This window comes from Engystomops pustulosus, chromosome 10 (genome assembly GCF_040894005.1).
Source record: "Engystomops pustulosus chromosome 10, aEngPut4.maternal, whole genome shotgun sequence".
NCBI lineage: Eukaryota > Metazoa > Chordata > Amphibia > Anura > Leptodactylidae > Engystomops > Engystomops pustulosus.
The window spans coordinates 28494748-28518874 of record NC_092420.1 but is presented as its reverse complement, the minus strand read 5'-3'; the positions used below and the strand labels follow the sequence as shown (position 1 = coordinate 28518874).

Genomic DNA, 24127 nt, shown 5'->3' with positions numbered 1-24127 from the left:
CTGCACCTCATCTTCACAGACAAAAAAACAGAAATGTAGATATTTTTGCTAATTTATTAAACAAGAAAAACTGAAATATCACATGGTCGTAAGTGTTCAACCCCATTGCTCAGTATTGAGTAGAAGCAGCTTTGGAGCTGGTGCAGCCAGGAGGCTTCTTGGGAAGATGCTACAAGTTTTCTACACCTGGGTTTGGGGATCCTATGCCTCTTTCTTGCAGATCCTCTCCAGTTCCCTCAGGTTGGATGGTGGACATTGGTGGAAACTGGCTGTGCCAGTCAGGGATGGTCACAGATTTGTTCTGAAGCCACTGCTTTGTTATTTTGGCTGTGTGCTTGGGGTCATTGTATTGTTGGAAGGTGAACCTTCAGCCCAGTCTGAGGTCCAGAACACTCTGGAAAAGGTTTTCATCCAGGATATCTCTGTACTTGGCCGCATTCATCTTTCCTTCAATTGTAACTAGTAATTATGCCCCTGCAGCCGAAAAAACTCTCATAGCCTGATGCTGCCACCACCATGTGTCACTGTTGAGATTGTTTTTGGCAGGTGATGAGCAGTGCCTGGTTTTCTCCCTACATACTACTTAGAATTACCTCCAAAAAGTTCAATCTTCATCTCATCAGACCAGTGAATCTTATTTCTCATAGTCTGGTTCATGTGGTTCTTCATGTGGTTTTTTGCACATTGTATGCCGCTTTAATATGTTTTGCACTGAGGAGAGGCTTCCGTCGGACACTCTGCCATAAAGCCCCAACTGCTGAAGGCTGCAGTGTTAGTTTACTTTGTGGAACTTTCTCCCATCTCCCAACTACATCTCTGGAGCTCAGTCACAGTGATTGTGGGGTTCTTTTTACCTCTCTCACCAAGGCTCTTCTGTCATTATTGCTTAGTATGGCTGGACAGCTAGGTTGAGGAAGAGTTGTAGTCATCCTAATTCTTCCATTTAAGGATTATGGAGGCCACTGTGCTCTTAAGAATCTTAAGGGATGCATACATTCTTTTGTAACCTTGGTTAGATCTGTGCCTCTCCACAATTCTGTGTCTTGGCTCCTTGGGCAGTTCCTTAGACCTTGTGATTCTCATGTGCTCTGACATGCACTGTAAGCTGTAAGGTCTAATATAGGTGTATGCCTTTCCGAATCAAGTCCAAGCAGTTTAATTAAACACAGCAAGTAAAGGAGTTGAACCATCTCAAAGAGGATCAGAAGGAAATAGACAGCATTTCAGTTAAATATGAGTGTCACAACAAAGGGTCTCAATACTTCAGTTTTTCTTTTTTTACAGTTTTTTTGATGGGGTGCAGAGTTTATATTAATGAGCAAAATATTTTTTTTTTCTATCTTACCTATTGGCTGCAATGAAGCAAAGGGTGAAAAATTTAAAGGGCTCTGAATACTTTCCGCACCCACAGGTATATTTGTCACATGCTTGGGTTAATGGGTTGTTTTTCTCATATTAGTAGCCTAGCAGTGAGAAGTGGTCCAAAAAATGGGACGTACACTAAACGTGGAAACCAAGGTCTCTGGCGGGAAACTGGTGTAGACTATAGCTAAAATCTCCACCAGATCAGACCTAGTCTAAACAGGTCCGACCTTGCAGAGCTTACATCCAGATCTATTAAGAGGACAGTGCCGGGCAATTTTATGACTGCTACAGCCTTGATAGATTCCCCCCATTGTCTGGAGTGCAATTGTAAGTGTCAAACAGTTATGAAAACATGAAGTAGCAGCCGTTCATTTAGCTCCAGATAAAGTGTCTTCTCACATCCAACTTGCAGCGACAGTATAGTGTAATGTATGCAGCGTTCATTGTATGGTGCATATGCCATTGTGTAATTCGCCCATAAATCATACCTTGTTATTTGCCTTCTGTGTGCTGCTTTGCATTTTTTGCTTCTTGGTGATTGATTGTCACAGGTCATTCATTTCACTTTGATGTTTTATCTTAGGAAATACCGCATCAGGAATTGGGAAGAGTTTTACTGAACACCCTGGAGAGATGTCGAGAGCCACAACATGGTATGAAAATGGTTATATTTGCATGGATAATATTCCCTGACTAACAATAGAGAATAACAATATTGAACTAGAGAGATATGTTCACAGTAATGATAATACCATTTGGTGAATAGGACTGTATTGCCGGAGCAGGGCTGTTTCAATAGTTTCTAGGGTCGGGAAGTAAGAGTTTTCCTTATGAAGAGTGGCAATTAAGGCCACCATGTAGGCGCGTGGTCTTATAGCCATGAATGCTCCACTAGAGGGATTCTGGGAAAATATGCAAAGTTTTTCAGCATGGGATAAGTAAAAACACGCCTCTTATAGCTACCTTGTACCTTCTGGAATAGATATACTGCTTTGGTTGTAATACCGCATCATGTCATAAGGTCTCATCTAGGTCAGGCTTGATGTTAAGGGAGCTGCCTTACAAGGTAGCTTAAAGAGGTGTGGTTTTACTCCTGGAAAACTTTTCATATTTTTCAATAGTTTGTAGACATGACAGAAGACTGAGAAGCACGTGAAAGGAAATCTTTTTAGAGTTTTGTCATTTTGCCATGCTATACTATGTCATTCTATGTAGAAAATGGTAATTTTCCTATAGTATGGCAATGTAAGGCTGTGTTCACACTGCATTACTGGTGTAAATAATTTTATCCATAAAAAACTATCCATGTAAAAACTATCTAGAAGAGGCCATTAAAGGGAACCAATTTTTAGAGTCCTAACCGACAATAAACAGCATATTCCTAAACAGTTTCTATAAAAATGCTGGCGATTTAGATCTAACAATAACTTATTTTAAAGTTTTACCTGGCTTCCTGATGGCTTGTGTCCTGAGTCCCCAGGATGTGTTCAGCAAGGAGCAGAGCCCCCCATCTCATCCATTATCACTTGTCATCCGAAGTTTTTAATTTCCTTTCTCTTCTCACTGACCGCAGCAAGCAAATCTTGCACTTGCTAGATAAACTTTAATATAAGTTATTATTTGTTCAAGAACTGCAAGAATTTTTCCCTGTCACCGGGTTTTACCCCACCAAACTACTAGCCCCCACAGGTAGGGGTTAGAATGTCCTCTCTATGATCCCGTCTTTTCTTTGAAACTTCATATGCTTACCTATAAATAATGTCCCCCTAAATGAGACAAATATGACTCTTCTCATCCTATTTTAACATGAGATGAGTCAAGTTTAGTGGTTGCAGGGGGAGTGTCAAATCAGACACCCCTATCCTTGCTTCTGTAGCACCTATAAACATGATGCTGGTGTCATCATATTAAAGGGAATCAACCACTTAAAACAAAAAAACCTTACAAATACTCACCTCCGTCGTTAGTCTTGACACACTGCGATCACCTAGAAAAGAAACTTACTTTAGCAGCACGGAGCCTGGAGATGGAAGAGCGAGGTGACGCCTCTCGTGTGATGCCACCTCCCTCTCCCAGCATGGGATAGGGATGTGGTGAGGATGTGCAACCCAAAGCGCCAGACATCATGTTAATGCACTTGCTTCGTGCTTCTTATTATGAGGTTTTTTTTCCCAGCATGTCAAGACTAGTGCCGGACAGCGTTGGGATGAACAGGCTGAGTATTTGTAGGTTTTTTTGTTTTATAACTGGTTGATTTCCTTTAAAGATAAAAATCTCATATTTCAGATCCCATCAAACTTATGGTTTTGTGAGCTACAGAACTGGACATACAGGCAATTAAAATAGGCAAAAACTGGAGCTTCATCTGCAGCTTGTATCTCCAACTTTGTCTTTAGCTGTCTGTATCTGATGCCTGATGTTTAATATGACACCAGCAGCATGTTTTTAGGTGCGATAGAACATAAGATAGCGGCTTTTGAAGTGACACTGCTCCTGCCTCCACTAAATTTGATACTAATATGAAAATAAGGTGAGAACCATGAGAATACATGACTTTAGGGGTGACAAGTTCTCTTTAAGTAATGAATCATCTCTGCTCCCCTGCTGCTCTCTTACAATCATAGTCCCTGATGCACTGAACTTCCTGGGTGGCACTAGCAGAGGCGAGTCAACGTACCAACCCTATGCTTTTGTTTTATGTGATAACGGGAGACACCCAGGAAGAGACTTCAACAGGGACTGGAATGTATTGGAGCAATGAGAAAATTCAGTAGTAAGTGACAATGGGGCACATTTACTTACCCGGTCCCGTTGCCATCCCACGGTGCGTTGTCCGACGAGGATTCGGGTCCGGCGTGATTCACTAACATCGTGTGTCCGAGTTCCTGCATGTGTTGCTGCTGTGCCGAGGTCCGCCCGAGTTCACCTGCTTCTTCCCGGTGCCTGTAAGTGCTGATCTTGCAACACAATTTGATTTTTAAATTCCGCGGTTTGTCCCAATCCGTCAGGTGTCCGACAGCCTGCTCCCCGATTTCTGTCGCGTGCAAGACTGCGCCGATGCACCAAAATCCGGGGGCAATTCGGCACAAAACGGAAATATTCGGGAAACCAGACGAAAGTGCGGCGTTAGGACCTTTAGTAAATGAGCCCCAATGTGTTACTCTACCTTTGCCTTGTACAACTGTAGTCTGTAACTACACATAGACCTGTATAGTAGTCTAAAACTCAAAGTTATAGTTTTTTTTGGTAATTAAATCTGTATCCTCTTCTGACATGTCTTATTTAGGCGCAGTTTACACCTGCATTGGGTGTTTCCGTTATACTCTTCAGTATGGAGTATCTTCATAGTAGATCAAAAATACACGGGCTGTTGTGCTTTTGTTTCTAAAAATAATGGAAGGCCATGACAAAAGATTTTATATGCAGGTGTGAACTTAGCCTTACTAAATCCTGTAATGTTTAACGCTACCGCAAAATGAGGAGCCAATATGAGGGCGGGTGTTTAATCTTAGTTTAGGATTAAAAAGGTTATAATAGCGGCTTGTTGTTGCCCCACTTAACAATCAGACACATACCCCATTTCTCCCTCAAAAATCCTGCACAAAGAAAAGCCAGCTTTTTCAGATGTAAACATCACAGCATCAAATAATACCGTATCCCAATTTTATACAAACCACAAATTAGAGGTAAGATGGTGTGTACTGCATTCTTGAACTGCAATCTCCATCCTTTCACAGTTTTGTTAGTTTGCTTTTATTGCATTTGTGCTTAAGGGTTTTTTATTGGATTTTTTAAATGTATAAATGTATAAAATGTATAAACCCCCGTATTCTCTTATTTTTTTTATTTTTAAGGAAAGGAACATATCTTTGATGTCCTAGACACTTTATACCATGAACTTTCTGTATGTGAATTACTTCATCACCAACACAATGAAGAGGAGGATAGCGGGCAGTCTTTGGCGGGCTCCATAGTCATATCTTGTTGAACAACAGCCCCATCTATGGGTCATCTTTGATGTACAAGTAACTAGCTGGATACACTGCGACTATGAGTTTTATCAAGCCAGTTGGATTGTTTGACGGGAAAAAGCGACACTAATCCATCTCCCTGAAGCTCCGCTCCCCTATCTGAATCGCACAGCGCCAGCACAGAGCATGGCTGGGAGAAGCGAACAAATGAGCATATGAAACATTTTCTTTGGTTGACACAGATAAAATTATTTATCCTGCTATACCTGCAGATTCTCCATGTGCCTGAAGAGAGTCCATCAGTCAGCTCTGCCAATGACTGTCATATGGGGAAGAGTGACAGTAAATTGGAATATATTACGAAATTAAAATGAGAATGCGGCAATAAAAATGACAGATCTCCACAGACTAAAAGCGCCGGAGAGTAATATTACAGATTGGGCGGCAGAGCTAATAAACTTATGGTTCAACAGTGTACACAACGCGGACTTACACCGGCTATGATGTATTAAGTATGATGAAAAGATCGATAAATCTCACAAACCGCACTGTAAGGGACAAAGCTGATGGAGCAATGAAGTGATAACATTGTAAATGACTACAGGATAGTAAACTGCATCTGCTCCTCCTATGGGAATTATTCTGCAATGTACTTGCCAATATTGTATTTACTTATTTTATAAAAGCATTAATGTCTGTAGATTACCAGGAACCCTATTAGGGAATCTAGAAAACAACTATTCAGCTATTCATTCAACTATTCTATTCAGACAAGGGTGTCTCTCATGCATTACAGTGATTTCAGTGTAAAGCCTTGTTCACACTGTGGTGGAGTAGTAGAAAAGTTGAATGACTAGTGACAGTCCCAAAAGCTAGACATTTTGTTAGCTTATTATTCGTGAATTTCTCTAATAGAAAGGGATTTATCAAAGTGGACAACCCCTATTGATAGTGGGATATCTAAAATATACCATAAAAGGAGGATCTTTTGGTAGAAATAAAAAATATGCTACTGCATTAAAAGGAAATCTACCATTTGATTTCATGCATTATGAAGCAAACATACCTTGAGAATGCTGTAGCTACACTGATGCGGAAACATATCTTGTTGATTCCTTAAACGAGAGGGATTTTTGCTCAAAAAACAATTGGGAAAGCCTGGTGCTGCTGGCTGCCGTACATAAACACATTACACAGAGCTTCCTGAACTGTCCAGACAGGACTAATCAACCTGAGCTGGATGACTCATATACAGCAGCTGGGGGATTGTGCAGCGATTGATTACTTCTGCCTGTCAGAGACAACAAAGTGATGACGTATTCTCGGCTTATGCTGGACAGGACAAGGCTGGAGCAGTGCATAATTAGGGTAAGAGGAAAAGCACCGGGACAGCCACAGGAGCGGCCGAGCCTCATTATCATAATTTTATAATTTTTTTTAAGCAAAACCACTCAGTTCAGGGAATAAATATGATATGTTTTTGCATCAGTGTAGCTACAGCATTCTCAAGGTATGTTTGGTTTACAATACATAAAAACAAATGATAGATTTCCTTTAAGGCTTTTTCAAATTTTTTTTTTCCTCAATATGCTATCCTTGATTTCCAAACACATTTATTAAAGGGCCAGTGCCACTTTAATAAATATGATGGGCAGCAAAGCTCCAAACTGTTTTAATTAAAACACTGTCATGGAGGGCCAAATAGTAAATTAACCCATACGTAATTATTCATATTTCTGTTTTTCTTTTTGCAACTGATCAGATTCCCTTGGAAAAATATTTGGCCCACAATCTCCTATAGAAGAAAATGTGGGAGATTTATCAATGTGTCGGTCTTTAGAACGGAACTAGACATTTCTCTGCTGTGCCACATTCATCCTTGTGTCTGATGCTGGATAAGGCTACATTTACATGACCGTTGGGAAACATATATACAGCCGCAAGCTTGTGTACGTCCACCATGTGCTAAAACTTGCACTGCTGCTGTGAGTTCATCAGGCAGAGGGAGGGGGAGGTGCTGAGGGGGAAGTGTGAGACAGTGTAACAGCCTGTGAAGTTACAGCTCATAAGCATAATGATAAAAGTTGATTTTAGAAGGAAGGAGGCCATCAGCATTTTATGCTGGCTTGTGATGGTAGATTTCCTTGAAATAAACATTGACAAAACATTCCAATGGTAGAACGGATAATCGTAGCAAAGTGATGACACCTAGAAATGTATTTACATCTGACAGATGATAAGAATCTATATGTAGATTAGAATGCATAGAATGTGATATTTTAATATAAAGAGGTTAATAAAGAATATTTTTTTCAATCTCTTTTACCCCTGCAGGTATCTCAATAAAAATGTACTTATTGGCTTTTTCTTTTTATGAAATACATCTTAAAGATATTTGATCAGCTTGAAGCTTGGCACTTATTATTATATGTTCATTTTAGGCAGGTCTATTTTTATAGAGGTTTCCAACTGGGCCAGTAAATAAAGTGTGCATATTTTGCAGCTGATTTCAATATGTACGTTGCATTCAATAAATTATCTTGTTTTATGGACAATTCAGTTCTCAGTTGTCAATTTAATTGGTTCCCCTCATTTTTTATTTTGCACTTGTGGAGTAGCCTGACTTTATATTTAGCAAATATTAGCAAATAATAGAAAGTTCAGAAAATTTGCAGCCCCAGAACCCATTTCAAATAGGCCCACATTTGGTACCAGAAACATCGACATAACCAAGCTTATTACATAGCTATAGCATAATACCCAAACTCGTAGCACCCAAATTTATCCAAGCTTATCATATACATACAGTACCAGAACATATAAAGACAGCATCAGTATCAGTTCATACTAAATAGACTAACAGAAACAATATCAATATAACATAAATATAGCATACCATTGATAGAGAATAGAAATACAGCACCAGAACAAATGGAATACTCTTATTAGAGCACCAAAACTTGGCTTATAACATAATTATAGCAATTGAACTAAGATTATAACATAAATACAGTAGAATCAAGGTCATAAGATAATTATTGTATTAGAGCCACACTCGTAACATAACTAAGCTTGGTACACAAATAAAGCACCAGAACCAATCAGATAACATAAATATAGCACCCAACTTGAGCTCTTACCATAGAGCAACAGAAACAAATTTATTACACACTGCACCAGACCCAAATACATAATGGGGCAGATTTACTTACCCGGTCCATTCGCTATCCAGCGGCGCGTTCTCTGCGCTGGATTCGGGTCCGGCCGGGATTTATTAAGGCAGTTCCCCCAACGTCCACCAGGTGGTGCTGCTGCGCTGAAGTTCCCTGGAACGCACTGGAATACACCGAGCCGGGCTGAGTGAAGGTAAGTGCAAGCTCCGCGACATATTTTATGTTTTAAATACGGCGGTTTAAAAAACTTAAATACAGCACTAGAACCACACTCAATATATACCAGAACTGGGGTAAAATAATTACAGCAATTGGATTAAGATTATAACATACAATGCAGCAGAATTAAGATCAAGGAAAATAATGTATTAGAACCAAGTTCTTAACAAGTTCAACACCAGAACCAGGTTTGGTATATAAATATACCACCAGAACCAATTGAATAACATAAATACAGAACTAGATACAAGCTTATACACAAATAAAGCATAAGCACTAATCATATAACATAAGTACACCATCAGAACTCACCTCAGAAAATACCAGAACCTGGTTCAGTACATAAATACAGCTCCAGAACCAAGCTCTGTACAAAAATACAGCTCCAGATTTAGGCTTAGCACATGCATACAGCACCAGACTAAAGCTCAATACTTAAATGCAGCACCAAATGCATGGACATTATGGAAATAAACACTAGCATCTAACTAAATCTGTCACCATGATTTTTTTTTTATTGTCCAGTTGCTCCTTCCATGTCAAAACGTCACTCCACAAATATGCAAATAAGGTGGAAGTGTTTTGGCAGAGCACCATAGAGTTCCAACTCCAAATTTTGCCGAACCCTGAAGCTAGCTATGTTATTGTAGAGTGCAGGATACAGGAAGATGCTGGGTGGTGGAAGTTTAGAAGGGGGCACTGTTATTGTTGTGGAGACGGAGCCCTGAGGTGCTCTGCTAAGCCCTTCAGCCTCATTTACATATTTCTTTAGTAAACTTTTGGAACAGTTGGAAAATTAAAACAAAGACATTGATAATATTTGTGACTAAGGTTTGGGTCGGTAAATTGTGGTGACGGATTCCCTTTAAGCAATGTGTTATGTAGTTGATATTTCCTGTGCGATGATCATCCAGCGAGTGGTATGGACAGTCAGAACTGCTGCAGCAGCAAGGAGACTGAGGCTCCTTCTATCCACTCATAGCAGACCATGACACTGGGTCCTGCTGGAGAAATGTTAGGTACTGCTGTAAAATTACAGCCTGCCAGGACCCTTGCTTTTCCTTACCAACTTGACCTGCGGTGTGGAACTTTGCCTTTGGCTTACAATTTGGAATTTTTGTAACTGGTTGACTTAACTTTGCTGACCTACAACTCTTGTATCTACATATTCGGGTGGTAGGGCGACATTACAGAGGAATCTGACCAGTCCAGAATTCCTTGTGGGAAGTACAAGAGAATTAAGGATGGCTAATCCTAAGCTTTTCAGTGTAAAAATTGATAGTATACTATTTTACTACATAATTCTGGGTTGTGCAGTGTAATGGCACCATGATGAGGATGGTAGTTCATTGAATCCAGTACTATAACTAGTAAAAAATCTTTGCCTTTTTATCTCCTCTTATATCACATATACTGTAGGTCATACAATATAGTTTGAAGTTGCTGTTTAACACATCTGCATTTATATTCAACTCAGCTTCTCTCTCATTTGAGGGCTGTGTTGTCTGGATGAGCTGTAATTTGTTTATACACTATATGATCGGAAGTGTTAGGCACTTTGTGCATCTAATTTCCTATATGGATGTACTTAAATAGTTTCCTTTTATCTTCTTCGCTACTATGGCTTTTTCATTGATATGCAGCTAATGTGCATAATATGTACAATATGTAGAATGTATATTGTTATGCAAAATATAATTAAAGGAGTTTGACCATGAAATAACGTTTTCAATTTATAACCCCCCCCCCCCCAGTTTACACAATAAAGATAATTTTTAACCCCTTACTTTACAATTTTACTCAGTTTTATTTCTGTTTTAATTCCCATCACTCAGTGTAAGATTCTAGAGTGTGGGTGGGGACTCTCTAAGCAGACACTTCCTGATCTATCTGTGCTATGAGATACTGTGTGCTGACAATGTGCTTATATTATCAAGGTACAGGTTTTTCTACACTTTCATTAAGCTTCTGAACATTCTACTAGTATGTGACACAGAGAAAAAGAAAGATGATGAGATCCATGAGATATATATCACACACAATGACACGCTGTTAACTCAGCTCTAACACACACAGGCAGCGCTGCTACGTGCCTCCTTTCCCTACTGTAAAAACCAAGTTTGTCCAAGGCTACTTGCTGCCAAGAAGTGTCTGTGTTTGAGCTTGTCTTGTAATGGACAATGGAGATCACACTGCATCAAGCAGGCAGCTATTAATGAGAACAATCTGCCATGTTCAACCATAAAAATCAGAAGATTTACAGTCATATCCTGGAGGAACTGAAGTTTTGTACACCAGGACCGATAGAGACAGTTGGAATTATATTTGTGAAATGCTGTATTTTTGTTAATCACAGTGCATTAGGGAATGTGTTTTTTTTGTTATCTGTTGGATCAGGCCTAACTTGTCTTCATGAGAAAACCCCTTTAAAGGAAACCTATAAACCAAACATACCTTGAGAATGCTGTAGCTACACTGATGCAGGATCATATCTTGGTTAATCCCTTAGTTGAGTGATTTTGCTGTAATAACAATTATAACATTCAGGACCTTTGGAAAGCTATGTCAGGCTGGCTGCCTACATAAACACATTACACACAGAGCTTTTCATTACACATGTAGCTTAGTCAAGACATGACTAATCAACCTGAGCTGGATCACTCATACACAGCAGCTGGGGGATGGTGCAGCAATTAATTATTATGCCTTTAGGCACAACCCAGGGATTACATCATCCTGTGGTGCAGTGAATAACTAATGTGTTAGGAGAAGCACTGTAGCAGCCATGGTAGCAAGACAGCTTCATTATCATAATTTTATAATTGTTTTATCAGCAAAACCACTCATTACAGGGATTAACCAAGATATGATTCTGCATTAGTGTAGCTGCAGCATTCTCAAGCTATGTTTGCTTCAAGATGCATCAAATCAAATGGTAGGTTTTCTTTAAGGGCTGTTTAAGTGTAAGGTTACCTGAAAATATTAATAAATGCGTTCTGGTCTTCTACCAGTCAAATGATACAAAAAAGTTGTGCAGTTTGGCTGAAAAATTACAATAGTCTCATAATTGTAGTCCATCTGTATTCATAAGCAAAGTTTTCCCCTCCCCTTAGGGTGATGACAGTATATGCACACATGCAGTATATGCAGATCTAGCTTAAATTTACTGTTGTTTAAACTCCAAACTATGCGTAAAACAAAACCCTAGAACACCAGAAGTTACTGTTTCTTTAATTCTATATAAAGAATATTCTGTTCGATTGTAGAGCCAACTCGACATAAAACTTTTATAGCTGACGCTAGAGCGGCAGCTTTGGTCTCCAGGTAACTGGAAACAATCACTGCACTTTTTGGATCCCAGATGATTCCTCACAAGCAGCGAGTCCTCTCAGTCTTTGTAAGACTTCATAGCACGTTGGCAGCAAGGGACTTCTACCTAGCAGATTGATTGCATTGATTAATTGTCTCTACTATTCCCTTCTGTCCTACAATATTGAACATTCCAACTTACTGCCTATATGAACAGAATTAATTTAACAGTTAAAATGCACAATGCAGGACTCTTCTACTGTACCAAAACGGAAGACCATTCAGTGTAGGCTTATGCGAAAAGTTATCTAATTTATTTACTATTTATCGACTCCCTGTTTGATCATTAAGGGAACCTGTTACCAAATTACCAAAGTACCACTTGTGACAGGTTCCCATAGATCCCTATTAACTAGCTGACACCCTTCTTTTAGCCAAAAATTGTTTCCCTTACATCCTGTAATTTGCTGTGATTTCATGTGATCAGATACATACATGGGGTAGATGTTGCAAATGTAACAGGACCTTAGATGACATCACCCTGGTCACATGACATGATGTGCCCAGTGATGTAACATGTCCTAGCAGTGAGACCTGCCAATCGGGAACAAGGTGGCAGGGAGTCCAGATAACTGCATATACTGGACCCCATTACTATCACGGGATTAACATCAGGTAAGGTGAATATAACTTTGAAAATTAATTTTTAACATTGCATCCATGGAAAGGAACCATTTAGGGATAAGAACAATGCTTTTCAATCATAGTTTTGTCCAAAGCCTTTAAAATTGGTGGATTTGGACAATTGTAATCTAATGTTACATTTAGCTGAAATACTAGTCAGTACATACTTTACATAGAGAAACTACACAATTTAAAGCCTGTGTCAGTAAAATGTGTATTGCTCACTGCAGGGTTGGACTGGGGGGGGGGGGGGGGGGGTCTAGGACCCACCAGTGAAATAGATTCTGGCGGCCCACCTACTGCTACATGGAAATATTAGCTGCATATTCTTAGGCTGCATTTGCATAATGTGGTTTTATTGAGTCTGCATTCAGGGAGGAGATTCTCAAGATGCACCTAAAATGTAATTCAATCTTGTGAGCATTAGGTGTGGCCTCTCACCTTCTGCTCATATTGTGGCCTCTCAACCTCCCCTCATATTATGGCCCCTCTCATATTCTCCTCATATTGCGGCTTCTCTCATCGCCCCCTTATATTGTGGTCCATCATCTCCCCCTCATATTGTGCACCCTCTCATCTACCCATCATATTGTGGACCCTCTCATTTCCCCCTCATATTATGGCCCCTAATATTGTGGCTGCTCATTTCCTCCTCATATTGTGGCCTGTCATATCTCCCTCATATTTGGCCCCTCTCATCTGCTCATATTGTGGCCTCTCTCATCTCTTCCTCCTATTGTGGCCCCTCTTATCTCCTTCTCATATTGTGTTCCCTGTCATTCCTCCCTCATATAGTGGCCTCTCATTTCCCCTTCATATTATGGCCCCTCTCACCTCCTCCTCATATTGTGGTCCCTCCTATCTCCTTCTCATATTGTGGCCCTACTCATCCATCCCCCACACATACCCCCCTATATTGTGGACCCCCTCTTACACCCTATAGTGCAGGCCTCCTCTCATAGCCCCCTATATTGTTCCCCTTCTCATATCCCCTTAATATCACAAAGACTGTGCAAAGTCCAACAGAAAACAGGCACACACCCCTTAGTAAATCTTCTGCAATGAGTTGTTAGGGAGGTGTCTAGCTGTCTGTCAACTCACACATAAGGAGGAGAGAACATAAACTGTTCGCATTGCCTTTCCGGTTACCTTCGACACATTTGGTACAATTAGAACATTAGAATGCAGCGGTCTCAGCACACTCTAATTTAGGCCACATTCACATTCTGAGAAGAATGTCTTCGGTTTTAATTGATCTGAGAAGCATTACAATAAACATAAACTTTTACATATTAATAGGGCTGTACCAAGTTGACATGTTATCCCCTATCCACAAGGTACCACTGGGGTACATTTACTTACAGGGTCACTGAAGTTCACTGAAAGTGCATTGTCCGACAGAGTTCCCCATCTTTTTTGTGGTGCATTTTAACCATAGGGCGTGTGAAACAATTTAAAAGTTAAATACAGAGCTCAGTCCGAATCAGTCGGATTGTCTGATGGCACACCTCCCTAATTTGTGTCGCATGGAAGCCAGTACAGCTGCGCCAAAAAAAAAGGGTCGTGTGCGATACAATCCCAGCGTGGACACTTCTTAAATACCTGTGCAAGCCGTTTTAGCCACGAAAAAGGTGCACAGTCCGAGTAAAGTGCACTTGGCTACCATTGGTAGTTTCATTTGGGCAGCACGATCACCAACGATTAACATGTTCTCCCTATCCTGTATATTAAAGGATAGGATGACAGCTAAGTGGAACAATTTCAATTTGTATGCGTCCTCCTTCTTTTCCATGTTCATCTAATGGTGCTGTTGACTGCACATGACCAAACTCTATCCCATTTGTTTATGAGATTTTAACATATATGTCAACATTTTTCCTTGACTTAGCACTGCTTTGCTCCTGGACTTAAAATAGCAATAGTCAACTTACTCACTTCCTAACTGTGCAACTACTGCTCTGTAATGTAATAATGCTTTCAGGATGAAACTATATTAGGGTACATTCACACGCGGTATGCCCGCCGTGCATACCGCCGTGTGCTGGAGAGGAGGTAACCCCTCCTCCCTCCATAGAGAATAGCGGCGCATGGCCGCACACACTCCGAAAGATAGAGCATGCTCTATCTTTTTGCGGTGTGCGGCCCGGATTGGTGCCACACATGTGTGGCACCAGATCCTGGCCGTGCCGCTATTGTCGTCTATGGGGACATACATGTGGCCGCAAATTTGCGGCCGCATGTACAGTCCCGCAGACGGCAGTGTGAATAAGCCCTTATATGCATGGAGGAAGTGACTTGCCATATCATAGATGTCCATGGTGCTGTGAGTCCAAATCACTGAACAGTGTGAAGAAATGTGTAAAAATTGTTCTAGACTCTGGTCTTATTAAAGGGATTGGCAAAAACTATGTATTGTTTACTTATCATCAAGATAGGCCAACAAAACTTCATCATGAGAATCTGACATCAGCCCCCTGTAATAATCAGCTGTGATGCAAAATTGGAATTAGTTGAAGGGGTATTCCCATCTGGACATTCACATTTAATTTAATTCAGCTACCACAATATAGAAACATTTCTTAAGTTTGATGTTATTTAAAAAATGTATCTGTGTAAAGATAATATCCAATAAATGTAGCCATGTTGTCCCTTAAAAATGAGATGGTTGTCCTTGAATATGACCACCCCAGGACTCTGGTAGCAGTGGCAACGCATTTGCTATTGAGCCGTCCGACCACCTGGACTTAGTGTTCATTACCAAAGGACGGCTGTGGGACATGCAGTAACTCCCGGCATCATTCCAGCAGGGGTGGTCGTATCAAAGGACAACAATTTCTTTTCTAAGGGACCATATTTGAATTATTTTCACACAGTTACATTTGAAACTGAACCACGGTTGCAGTCATAGCTTCTGTTCGAAACAGAGCCTACTGCTTTTGGATCCATCTCCCTGTGTGTTAAACATCCGCCTAACTGAAACGTCAACCCCTTTAATGAGGCCAACATCATTTATACTACAACTTTGCAAATTGTATCCTATAAACCAGGCTTATTAACTTCTTATCAGTATGCTACTTATCTTTTCTTCTTTTCATCCCAGAGGAGCATTCCATGGCCTATAATACTCCTCCTAAGGAGAGACAATACGCCATAAGTCAAGATCAGAATCTTTAGAGCTAATTTACCTATTAATAAGTGTTTACATTGCTCTGAGTCAATCTGCTGCTGTAGGAAGAATACACCTGTCATAGGTAATAAAAGGTAGTAATCCGGGTGAGCTCTGGGATAGCTCAGCGCCTGTCTAGATCTGACACATGAGCAGCAGGGAACATTACCTTCACTGTAACAGCACATGTTCATCTGCCCTCTGCTCCACATCTGCTCGTGCTTTGACCTTGATTCCTACACAGATAATGGTCCAATTTAATCTGTATTCACAAGATTGATGTCCAAAGGGAAACATGTCCCTTACCAGATTGGCCTTACATGTGCATCAACCATCTTTTGTGTACAATAGATAATTCAATGGCGGATGTCTGAGATTTAATTTACACATAGGTATTGGAGGCTACATTGTGTAATTCTGTCATCAAATGTCAGATAAGGACCTAGCTTTTAGTAGACAGATTGTAGCAGTGATTTACTAATGTCATTTCGTGATATTTGGAATTTGGAGTACAGTATATGTTGGTCATATTTCCTGGAGTGAACATTGTTCAAGCCCTAAACTCAAAACACACCATAGTCATCTATGATACTGTCTGTGAGTCACTGTGGGACTAAAGTCCTATCCTATAATGTATTCAGTGTGAAATAGTAGTGTTCAATTCTGTAAATGTGGCCAACACACAGTCATGAATAAGATTGTGAGATTAACAATGATTTTTGTGAGATAATCCTTTATAGACATAGAGGATAATCTATTCCCCCACTGCCGGTGTTTGGAGGCGTATCTACCAGGCTGAGAGGCTTAGTAGATATGGACGCAATTCCCGCCAGGTCAGACCTCTTTAATAAAGCTCCCCCATAATCTTAAAGGAAATCTAGCATTTGTTTTTATTTATTGTGCACCAAACATAACTTGAGAATGCTGTAGCTACACTGAAGTAGAAACATATCTTGTTTAATCTCTGATCAGAGAGGTTTTGCTCAAAAAACAATTATAAAATTCAGGACCTTGGGAAAGTTGGGTGCAGACTGGCTGCCGTACATAAAAGAGCTGCCTGAACTGTTCAGACAGGACTAATCAACCTGAGCTGGATCACTCATACATTGAAACTGGGGGATGGTTCAGCCATCGATTACTTCTGCCTATCAGGGACAATACAGTGATTACGTATTCCCAGCAGGTCATGGCTGGAGCGGTGCGTATTTACGTGCACTGAGGGGGTAGACTCCCTTTTAGACCTTGTGCACATGAACATATTTTTCCTCTGTCCATAGAGGCTTGTAGTTTTGTTTTCCCCCATTTTTTGCCCCTTATTTCTCCATCATCTTCTGTGAAAATGGCCCTAGTGTCTTCCATATTAATTTTCTGCGTATCCGAAAAAATGGAGGATGTCTTAATGATGTCACTGCAAGATTCACAACTCTCAATCAAGAATAAAAATCCTCAGGGAATATTAACTCAGAACCGAACTCTTGCCTGCACTTGACTCTGTAGCTAAGCAACAGAATAAAAAAACAGGCTGTAAAAATTGATAACCTGAACGCAATCGGCAAAAAGTGAAGACCCATGGGAAAGCACTGCATGCAAAAATGGCTAAGAATGGCCCTGAGATTACAGTCCATAGATGCAAACATGACACTAGGAAATAAACATCAATAGTTATGAGTCCATTAAACAAAATAGCAACCTAAAGCTTCATTCACATGGACGTATCGGGGACGCAAGCTTGTGGCCGTACATACGACCCCTATAGACAGCAATAGATGCACTGAGAAATACGGTACCGCTCTGTATACATGGAAAAGATAGGACATATCCTATCTTTCCCCAGTGTGCACAGTCAAATGCCGTGCATTTCTATAGAGAGGGGTCACCGCTCCTCCTCTCCAGCGCGCCGGATGTGTGCCTGCCTAGCTACCACCAGGTGGGCGCACGTTCCTGTGAATTTAGTCTTAGTAACCCACAGATACAAAGGGGCACATTTATTTACCCGTCCCGTTGACGCCGCAGATCCGGAAAGCGCGCGAGGATTCAGAGCTGCCGCGATTCATTAAGATCGTGCGTACAATTTCCTGCATGTGATGCTTCCCCGCTGAGGTCCGCCGGAGTTCACTTTCTTCTTCCCGGTGCATGTAAGTGCTGATCTTGCAACACAATTTGATTTTTATATTCCGCGGTTTGTCCGGATCAGTCTGGTTGTCCGATGGCCACGCCCTCCGATTTGTGTCGCATGAAAGCAGGCGCTGCTGCGCCATAATCCGATCGCGTGCACCAAGAACAGTGCAAAAATTCGGGAAACCCGATGGAAATGCGTCTGACGGACCCTTAGTAAATGTGCCCCAAGGGCTAGAAAATTACTGAAAAACACTGGTGTGCAAGAGGCATAACTGTGACAATTTTCTGTGAAATCTAAGAATCTTTATGCCGGACCCAATATCAGACTTTTCACTAGTGAAGTTAAATGTACAATTGAGAAATCAAGAAAAATACATCTAGCAAGCAGACAATGATCAGCACTTATCCCATCAATCTGCGGAGAACACAGAATCCTCATTCAGGCTGAATAGAGAATGTTTGAGTAAAACTAAGATTCTTTTCACCTGCAGGACATTCTGAAGACATCTCAGCTGTTACAATGAGACAACTTAAGAAACTGGAAACGTTAAATTCTTTGTTCTGCACATTGTGGTGTTGCATCTGCAATCCAGAGCAGTGAATATCCTAACAAGTCTCCAGTAAAGATGTGTTTGTGAAAAGTTCAAATACAGTATATGGATATCTAGATGGAAATAAATAGCCTTAAGTTCTTAAATATTTCCTGAATATACTGTAGTCAGTTTTTCGCTAAATAGATCATCAGTAAGGGAGAAAATATACTACTTCCATTGCCAATAGAATTAACCGTCCTATAGTCACCTATATATATAATGTCTGTATATTTATAAATGTGTGCTTTAAAGATAGGCAGGACATAAATGTTTCCAACACAAATGTACTGAATATTATTTGTTTAGTGAGCCTATGAATTTGTTCTTAGAAACAGTATTCCAGTATTCATAGATGACCTCAAGTCTGAGCCAATTATTTTAAGGCTAAAGAACATCGGCTCTACACTGACTTGGGTTGGCAGCAATGCAGTAACCACACAGGCAACATCTCTAACATTTTTTGAATATTGAGGAATTGCCTCGTGAACAGTCAGCTTTGACGAAGAGTTGACCTTTCAATATCAGGCTTTCCTTTGGGAACAACTCACTGGGAAACATGTATCTTTATTTCTGCTAGTCAAATTGTCTAATTAGTTTTTGCAACTTTTCAGTGCGACTTTTGCTGTCGTTTTTCAAGTATGCCTTGGTCTGCACCTTGTGCAGTGCGCTTTATGTGTCTTTATTTTCCAGATGTTCCGCGTGACCTTTCACTTATGTATCACTTTTTTTGCTTATTAACGCATACATTAACATCATGTGACCGAAGCCTATGGGGCAGATTTACTTTCCCGGCCCATTCGCAATCCAGCGCCATGTTCTCTGCAGTGGATTCGGGTCTTCCAGCGATTCACTAAGGCAGTTCCTCCGACGCTGTCTGCGGCTGTTTTTCCGAATCCGTTTGTTTTTTGTTCGGCCACGCCCCCAATTTCCGTCGCGTGCATGCCAGCGCCGATGCACCACAATCCGATCGCGTGCGCCAAAAACCCAGGGCAATACAGGGAAAATCGGCGCAAATCGGAAATATTCGGGTAACACGTTGGAAAAACACGAATCGGGCCCTTAGTAAATGACCCCCTATAGGTCGTCATCTCCCTGGGGTGTGACTAGAGGGCTTAAAAATGCAGGACACAGCCTCAAATCCAAAATTTACAGTAGAGTCCACTCCTGTATATAACCCCCTCACGTGGCTTGTGTCCATGTCGATTTGAAACATTTGGAACAAAAAGTCTCAAAAAGAAGCCAAAATTTGCACCTGCCAGGATAGGAAAAACTGAACATGTATCACAAGTAAAAAGACATGATCATACATAAGGCGCAAAAAAGAGTTGAGAAATGTCACATAAATTCACCAAAGAAAGAAAAAAAGATGATACATGTCCCCCACTAAGTGTTTCACATTATAATGCTGCACAGTATAGTAGTGCTAGGTAACATGAAGGCTTGGCTTCTTTACCTATAGTACTTTTTCATGTGTGTTTCTGTATTTATGAACTTGAGGTGTTGGAAAGTAGTTTTCTCCTCATATTTTATGTATAGTGTATAGAATTTACCTTAAAGGACATCTACCACCAAGATGAAGGTTTGTAAACCAAGCACACTGACATATTGGTGTGTGCCCCCTCTGGTAGGATCTGCTCATCTTTTAGCTTCTTATGCCCTTGTTTTTAAGAAATAAAGGATTTAAAAATTTTGAAAATGAGCCTGAGGGGCTCCAGTCTCTATTGACATCTATTTAGCCTGTAGCCCCACAGATGCATGATCTTTAAAACCTTTATTTTCATAAGAACAAGGTCCTAAGAAGCTAAAGGAAGACCAAATCCTGACAGAGTGGGAACACACCTGTATGTCATTGTGCTTGGTTTACAAACCTTCCTCCTGGCGGTAGATGTCCTTTAATCCTTGTTGTCTGGTCTGACAACATTCCCAGTGCCTGTTTACTGTGACCTCTATGGGATAATTGTACCCACATTTATCTCAACTAAAAGCCTTCATCGTTAGATCAGGAAAAGAACTGACATTTATAGGACACTCCATAATTTCCACAACTTTTTATAGAAAAAATATTCAGCACATATTTCAGTGAACTAATTATAACAATGTGTTATATATAGTTGGAGTTGGTCCATTTATTCCACCAAAATTGTCACTGATCCAGACTCCAACTCCACAGCCCTGGTTGAAAAAAATTGGATTGAATTAACTCTTACAGACTCTTTAAATGTTGATTTGACATACACACACTATATATAAATATATATTGCTAAAATTTCATTGATAAGGTGTTTACTGATAAGCAATAAATTAAATAATGTAATTAAAATTCTATTCTTTAGGATCTATTAAGTTTATTTCTACCAAGTTTCCCAAAAGCGAAAAAGTACCTGACAGCAGGTCAGTAGGGGGGCTCTCATGGAAGGGCCAGTTTAGGACCTCCCTTGTCTCACTGGCTTATGGCAGATGAAGAGAGCCGTGCTGTCATTACTTTATGTCTGTCCCTTCCATGATAACCATTCCTATATCAGTAGGTGGGAGGGGTTGCAAATGTAATTGGCAGGTCTGTCCATGATAGGCACTTCCATTTCAGTGGTTGGAGGGACATACTGATTGCAGGCCCCCCTTCATCTGCCAGAAGCCAGCAGGACATGACCCACGGTTCCTTCCGGAAACAGAAAAACTTTACCGGGGTTAATACAATATGGGTGAGACTTTTTGGGTCTTGTACTCTTACCAAACCCTTTAATAACATTTAGGGAAGGCTTTTCTGCTGCTGAAGAGCAGTAAGAAGGGTTAATGGCAAATGAGGGCTAATGAAAAGAAGTATTGGGAACTGGAAGTTTCTGTAAGCATCACTTTGTTCGCTATATAAGGCTGCTGAATGAATAAAAAGTATAAAAGGTGTTTGGGAACATATTGCAAAAAACATGCAACGCACAGGGATAGTTTATGACAAAACCTTGCCCCGAGACAACACCTTTAAATTTCTTGAACAACCAATTCCTTACAGGAGAAAATGAAAATTCCCCTCAGTTTCCCACAACTTCATGATCCAAGTCCAAACCCTTATAGACCTCCTAAATCTTCTAAACATCATATCTCAGCATTATTAGGACATACATTTAGAAAACCCCACAATTACTGGTAACTTCCCCAAAATAATAAATGTATACTGTAAGTTGGGTAGCCAGAAAGTTACTATAGATATCTTACACTGACATCCCTCCATCCTTGATCCTTAGGAGGTTGGAATTATACAGGACAATGTGGATTTAATTGGTTTCAGTTCTGGTATAATACAGATGCTGACAGCAACAAACTGTTTAGAGAGTTGGTACAATAAATGTATCTATACAAAGATTTCCATGATGCAGGCCGTGAAAAGTTCCAATTAAAAGGCTTTGTTATATAGACTCAAATACTTGGGAGAATGTGAAAGAGGCATCTGCTTTAATTGTTTGGTCTCAATGATATCCTGCGGAATGAACAGAAAATATTGTCCCTTTGAATGTAAATTAGAGACATTATTCGAATATCTGCAGATGTTGTTTCTAACCGGCTCAATTATTTTGATGTAAAGTTTGACCAATCACCATCAAACGTGCTTTACCGTCTGACACTTTTGTCACACTCTAGCAGTAGCAGTGTAAAAAGAAAGTCTTGTTATGAGTTCTATTATTGGCCAAGAAACATCATTTATTTTATGCATGAATAACGTAAACATATGCAACACCCTCGCCGATGCAATGGCGAGGGAGGGTTTGCGAATAAGCCCCATAACATGTCACCACATCACACAGGGGACATTGCAGTGGTTAATCCTGCCTGGCAAGGCAGAAGTTAAATCTGTATATGATGTACAAGTCCAGTATCCAATGATCTGTGTTACATCCTGTGCTCTGTGAACTGAGAGGTAATTGGAGGAGCAGCCACCACCTGACCAAAGGGAGGTAATAAAACCCCCTGGCCAGGAATGTTCTAGAGAAGTTTCTCTCAGGAGAGAGAGGAGAGCAGTCTCTCCCAGAAGGGAGAAGAGACCGGTCCTAGTCAGGCCCTCTGGGTCTGCAGGACGCATGCAGAGAGTAGTTAGCTGAGCAGCAGCTCAGAGTCTCTAGCACACCGGACCAGTGCAGGAAGAGCCTAGCCCCTGCCTGAAGTGGAGAATAAGACTAGAGTTAGTGTAGTGAGGAAAGGGGTATCATCCTACCTTCAAGGGTGATACCTGAAGAGATCCAGGACCGAGCTGAAGCCTCCTCTAAGGACACAGCTGCCTCCCAGCCTGCTCTTACATCCAGGCTGGTGACCTACATCCTGTGGCTCCCTCCAAATACCTCTCCAGTACTCCACCATCTTGTTAAAGGCACGTTTGCTGCGGTTCCTGCGGTTCAAATAAAGAACTGTAAGTTGTTTTCTTCAACTTCTGTCTCAGTCTGGTCCCTGCTAATACGTCTGCCTTCATCACCGGCACCCTGTCCATCACCCAGAGACTCACACTCGGGACATTAAGGGGTTGCCCCAGGGAGATCCGCTATAGCAGCCTCTCCCTCATCATTTCTTGCCAACACCACCCTGCTGGAGACCTGCCAGGCTGTAGGACAGCCCTCCGGTTCCCCCGTACCAAGCACCGTGACAATAGCGTGCTTAGGCCGCAACCGCCAGCCACTCCGGTACCGCGGGCCCCGGCTGTCTCCAGGCCTCACCTCAAAGGGCTAGGCCCCGGTGGGGGATGTTGCAAGTGGCGTCACGAACAGGATTGATACTTCTGTGCCTTATTACGGCATTAAAGACTTTCCTTTATTAAAAAGACTGTGCTGCCTAACCCTGCTGACATTCGGGTTTAGGCCCAAGTGCTTGTGTGTTTCTGGAATGAACTGTGTTATACTGCTGCCACGTGCTGTCGAGCGCCGCTCCAGCACTCCAGAGGTTAATCCTGGCAAGAACTGTACCAGCTCTGCTACATCCGGCGCTGCCGTGCCTGAAGATTTTTACCTCAGAAACTGTGGCGCAGCAAATAATTCAAGCCCGCCAAAACCTTCACTGGCGGGAAACCCAGATGACGCATCAAACTTCACCCACGCGCGAGGGGCGCGAACCCCGCCTCCTGTGGCGCAGGAAAAATTAGAGCCCGCCACAGCTCTTGGCGGGAAGGACTTGGACTCCTCCCACTGGCTAGAGGCGGACTTCTTGCCCTGCCTCAGAGAAGCGCCAGAACTCGAGTGGATTTTGGACAGTGAGGACAGCATCATGTGGGGTCCTCCGCCCTTCCCTCCTGTGGAGCGTCCTGAATTCTATGAGGTACTAGAGACTATGGTGGTGGTCTCTGCGCAGCCGGTCCGGAGACCCTCCGCTGGACATCGGCTGCACTGAGGATTGACTCGGGCCTTCGTCACCAGGACGTGTTTTCAAACGGTGACGCAGTACCAAGTCCCACCCGGGCGGTTCCTCATACCTATCCCGGTTACCATCCCGGTACCGCAGGCCCACGTGGAGGCGCCACGTGGGGAAGCCCCGACTCCTGTCGAGCCAACGCCTGGG

General features: G+C 41.5%; 1 protein-coding gene across 2 annotated transcripts in view; it reads left to right on the top strand.

The window, feature by feature from the left end:
- EFCC1 (EF-hand and coiled-coil domain containing 1) overlaps nt 1-7891 on the top strand; it is a 79494-nt gene extending 71603 nt beyond the window's left edge. For both annotated transcript variants that reach the window (XM_072127352.1, XM_072127351.1), the window contains exons 7-8: nt 1949-2018; nt 5220-7891. In XM_072127352.1, coding sequence (XP_071983453.1) covers nt 1949-2018; nt 5220-5353 — 204 coding nt within the window. In that variant the 3' untranslated portion in view covers nt 5354-7891. The remainder of the gene's footprint in view (nt 1-1948; nt 2019-5219) is intronic.
- Nucleotides 7892-24127: the final 16236 nt, after the last annotated feature.